The sequence below is a fragment of the Branchiostoma belcheri genome, unplaced genomic scaffold, assembly GCF_001625305.1.
Source record: "Branchiostoma belcheri isolate BF01 breed outbred unplaced genomic scaffold, Haploidv18h27 scaffold133, whole genome shotgun sequence".
Classification (NCBI taxonomy): domain Eukaryota; kingdom Metazoa; phylum Chordata; class Leptocardii; order Amphioxiformes; family Branchiostomatidae; genus Branchiostoma; species Branchiostoma belcheri.
The window spans coordinates 342,358-346,847 of NW_017802747.1; the positions used below are offsets into that span (position 1 = coordinate 342,358).

The window sequence follows — 4,490 nt, forward strand, 5'->3', positions numbered from 1 at the left end:
ATGTTACCAAGGTACGGCACGTAAACAAGACAACTTGCTCTGCCTTTCTAGCCAAGAATCTTTTGTTGATTTTTAATTTTATTTTCTTTTAGATCACTTTATTGAACATTGCAGTGGGTCCACTAAATTACGTCCAATTTACACAGTTTAAAAATAATTCACTATATGAAACTGTATTTTACATAACAAAATTTAAAAAAGACGGTGGTTAAAATGGCAATGGTTAAAACGACACTGCACATCAAGATATACCTTGTAGTAAATATTCATCTGATCGAATTAAAAAGTACAACAATATTAAGGTCTGCTGTGTTAAGTTGTCAAGCATTTTTGAGTAAGCTGCACATGTACGGTATACAGGCGAGTTTCTGTATCTGTTGGTTCTTGTTATGGGGTTGGATAGTTACCCTCCATGAAAATGGGGGTATTGTTTTTACTCCGTTTCATGTTTGGTCTGATATCTGAAGATCGGAGAGAAGGAACTGTACGATATTTGGCAGATTGATGGATGGGGCCTTGGAGATTGTGTAGGTTGACTTTGAGCCCCTGGTGATTGACCTTGGTACTGCAGTTTAATTTTTTTTATTCTGTTGTTTACGCGTTATGGACTGTTTGTGCGATATTAAGGTAGCATGTAGTTGTTATTACCATGGTTTAGTGGTTTAAATTTGGGCTTCCTAGCTGTTTGCATTTGATATTTACAATATGTTTAAAGTTGGTATTTTTGTGTTGAATGTTTGGAAAACCTGGTGGGTCGTTTGGTATAATATTTGGTATGCGGGTAGTTGTTGAGTCTCTTTGCGTTTTAGAGTGCATTAGCAGGTTGTATATTTTTATTGCTTAGTTTAAAAGGATTTCTACATTATCACCCCTATTTTATAGTAGTGTGGTCTTTGTTGACCCCAATTGGCACACAGTGTATCTATTTTTAGCTCCTGTTTGACAGGCTATATATTTCTTTGGTCTGGTTATTTTTGGGCTACTGACCTGCCGGCCTTGCTAATGGGGCGGTTTGTTTGTGTTGTGATTGAGAGGTCAATGACCTCACCTCTGCAGGATTGATATCTGTGCCTCTGTACCCCCCCCCACCAACCTCTGTTACCAATTAGTGATGTAAATAAACTACCTCCGACCGCGTGGTCGGGGCCAGTCCTGAGTTGTATATCTGGGAGTGAAGTCGTCCCTCTCTCTCGTGACCACGTAACATCAATTTGCTCAGTTAACAAAGAGATCAGAGTAGGATTCTTGCATTACTAATAGCTATGAAATGATATATATGGAATAAAGTATACCAAACACCTTGCAGGCTGCTCCATCAATTCTTTACTTCTTTCTTTCAATTCAGAACATACAAGTCTCTAAGTACTAAAACTCGCTTGAAAGTTTATCTGGGTTGGTACTTACATGATAAAAATTAAAATTGTACCAACACAAAGCAACTCCCTCATTATTCATGGCCATATAACGTCCAATTAAATTTAAACCCAGCTGTCATGTTTTAACAATGAACACATGTGATAACATAAAAAAGAACCCTAACAACACCAACCTCGTTCATGGAGGGAAGATGTCTATTGCTTGTTTGTGACTGTTTCTAGTTACTCGGCCAGTGATCTGTATTTAGTGGGTGGTAACCAGTCTCTGAATTCGGAACTAAGTAGAGTTCTGCTGTTACCTCAGTGTTGTAATATTGTAATCAGTTGTTGCATGCTCGCAGTTGTTGCATGCTCGCAGTTGTAACTCACGATGCAGTGTTTGCTGCATTAGTGTGTAGTTTCGAATGTCGTCTGCTAGTATGCACGGCACAATTTACTACTTTTACCACGTAGCAGTTTAAATATTTATAGGTAGTGTATTATTACAAAACGACACTCTCGCGATACATCAATATCAGTTAACAATTTCTTTGTAATGGACCATGTGGTAGAGAAAATTAGATGTGTATGTTTGTGTGCAAATGTTTACGTGTAACCCTATTAATCAATTATTCCCTTTTTACACAGTACTGGCCATTGTCAGCCTCACCTAAACGTTGCGTTTCTGAAGGTTCACAAATGCGGTTCTTCTACAGTAGCCTACCTGATTAATCGATTCGGTTATAAGCACAAGTTAATTGTTGCTTTAGCACCGACAAGTGCCCACTCCATCTTAGGAAGCTTTGGAACCATTAAGTAAGTCACCAAAACTTGAATAGTCCATGCCAGTAAATACTGGCAACATAAAAAATATTAGCCAGCAATATCAATCTTGTCTTGAACACACAATGAATTTGACGGGCCTCGCTTTCGTGATCACGCTAGGCAGTGTTCTCGCGAGAGCACATTTCAATATAGCACTTTGTTGTTGAAATGACGTCTGTATAATATATAATCACATGCATTTTGCTGTGGCTAATCTAAAGGGCAAAAAACTAGTCGTTTCGTTTCATTCGAGTATATTCATCCGCACATTTTAAAAACAAATTAGTTAAACAACACGTAGAAAAGAAAACGTGATACAAGCACTTGTTGTTTTTAGTAACTATGATGTTGATTTTTTTCCAAACCATTTTGATAACATGTTCAATAGTTGTTGCCGTGCATTGTACCAAATGCAATTGTTGTGCAATTGTTGAATTCTCTTTTGTATAATGATTTCAACCATGTTGATTCGATTATATGGATGACATCCGCGCGCGCATAAATTTTCGGCCGTTTCCAAAGAAAGAAGTTTTCAACCATACTGTAAAGCGTAAAAAAATTTACAAAATAAGAAAAAATATATGCCGTAATTTGCGAAGAAAAATCGGAAAACGATACATATAATGCCAAAATCAAACGAAAAAGACGAAAATGTAAGGAGTAGAATTTAAAGAGTAGGATTTTCGTCATAACATACTCTGTGGCATTTGTTCAACCTTCATGACAACATCGGTTTCATCTTAAAAGCGTTTTTCTATTCGGAGGCTAGCAACAGTTTTGGAGAAGATCAGTTTTCAGAGGACGTCATCTATATAATCAAATCAACATGTCCTTATCATAAAAACAAACTATGCATACACCCATGTTGTTGCGTACAGTGAGAGCGACTATAAGCATCCACCTTGCGGAAAACGGTGGAACATCTTTACTCTCCATGCAATGTACAACAGAACACGCTTCCACCAACTCATGGATCCCAATACACGGTACGTGGTCTAAATATGGCGTTCGCTGTCGCGTGACTAGTTAACCCTAACTAGACTAGGGAAAGGGCCTGCGCCAACTTTGATGTCGATGACGTCAGAACGACTTGGGCTAGGGCCACCAAACTTGGTGACTTTGTTAAGGGCAGCATATGATTAAGTAGACCTTAATATAATAATATAAACACTTTTGTTAAACTTGATACTATTAAATTTTTAGAAAACCGTTTTAGGCAATAAATCACATGAATGACGTCATAATGACGTCATAAAACGTCATAATAATCGAAATTGTTGATATGATTGATTATTATTATTAAACAATACTCAAAAGATTTGGCGGTCATACGATATACCTGAAAGGGGGAGTGCGAAAAATCCTGGTCTGAATAGGGTTAAGTGATTTCGTACATACTCTTTACTTTTATTTTCAAGGTATGTTACTATTCTACGAGAACCACTACGACGGCTGCAGTCTGCTTTCCAGTACTTTCATCTTGAAAGGAGATTCCCTGGTCTCAAGGAACAGACTCCCCGTGGGATTTCTTACGTAACATCGTATCTTAAGAGACCTGAGTTTTGGGATCTGCGATTCCGTCCACCTCAATCCAAAGTAGACAGAGAACATTTTTGCTTCAGGAACTGCATGGCCCGCGATTTGGGACTCAAAGAGAACGATTATGACAACTTCCTTGCTGTTCAAGACTTCATACAAGGCATAGACAATGACTTTACAACAGTGATGATCTTAGAGTATCTGCCAGAATCCTTAGTTCTGTTGAAACGGCGAATGTGTTGGACGTTTCACGATATCCTTCACACGACGTCAAAAAAACAGCGATATAGTCTGAAGGCAAACATCACAGGTCATATGAAGGGCTGGTTTTACAAACACAACTATGCCGATGTCATGTTATACAGGCACTTCAAAGCCTCATTCCAGAGGCAGATCAAGAAAGAGGGCGTTGATTTTCTACAGGAAGTTCAATATTTTAAACGCGTCAATCAAGACGTCTCAATCTTCTGCCGCTCTATTAAACAACATACTGCAAGAAACATGACTGTACAGGCAAGCAAGTGGAGTGAGGCTTTCTCTGTCAACAGCTCATTTTGTAAGAGTTATAGTGCGGGCAGAAAATATTGGTATCCACTACTGCAATCGGTGTATCATTAGAAGTCACTTGTATCATTAGAATTCATGATTTCCAAGGCCTTTAAAATTAATATTGTTCTACCCATAGTAAGTCTGTCCAAGTCTGAGATCAGACAGGTAATACTCGGGTTATGCAGCTTTGCTTTTTATCCAGGGTATCTGATGATGAGGGTA

The 4,490-nt window shown here is 38.3% G+C and overlaps 1 protein-coding gene across 1 annotated transcript; it reads left to right on the forward strand.

Annotated features, from left to right (window-relative positions):
* LOC109464148 (galactosylceramide sulfotransferase-like) lies at window positions 1-4,337 on the forward strand. The gene is made up of 4 exons (XM_019761085.1): window positions 1-11; window positions 2,004-2,171; window positions 3,059-3,166; window positions 3,599-4,337. The coding sequence occupies exons 1-4, from the start codon at window positions 1-3 to the stop codon at window positions 4,335-4,337; spliced, it is 1,026 nt and encodes a 341-aa protein (XP_019616644.1).
* The last annotated feature ends 153 nt before the right edge of the window (window positions 4,338-4,490 follow it).

Coding starts and splice junctions, on each gene's coding strand:
- LOC109464148 (XM_019761085.1), top strand. Junction 2,172..3,058: donor GGAAGCTTTGGAACCATTAA/GTAAGTCACCAA, acceptor TGTTGCGTACAG/TGAGAGCGACTATAAGCATC. Junction 3,167..3,598: donor CTCATGGATCCCAATACACG/GTACGTGGTCTA, acceptor TTTATTTTCAAG/GTATGTTACTATTCTACGAG.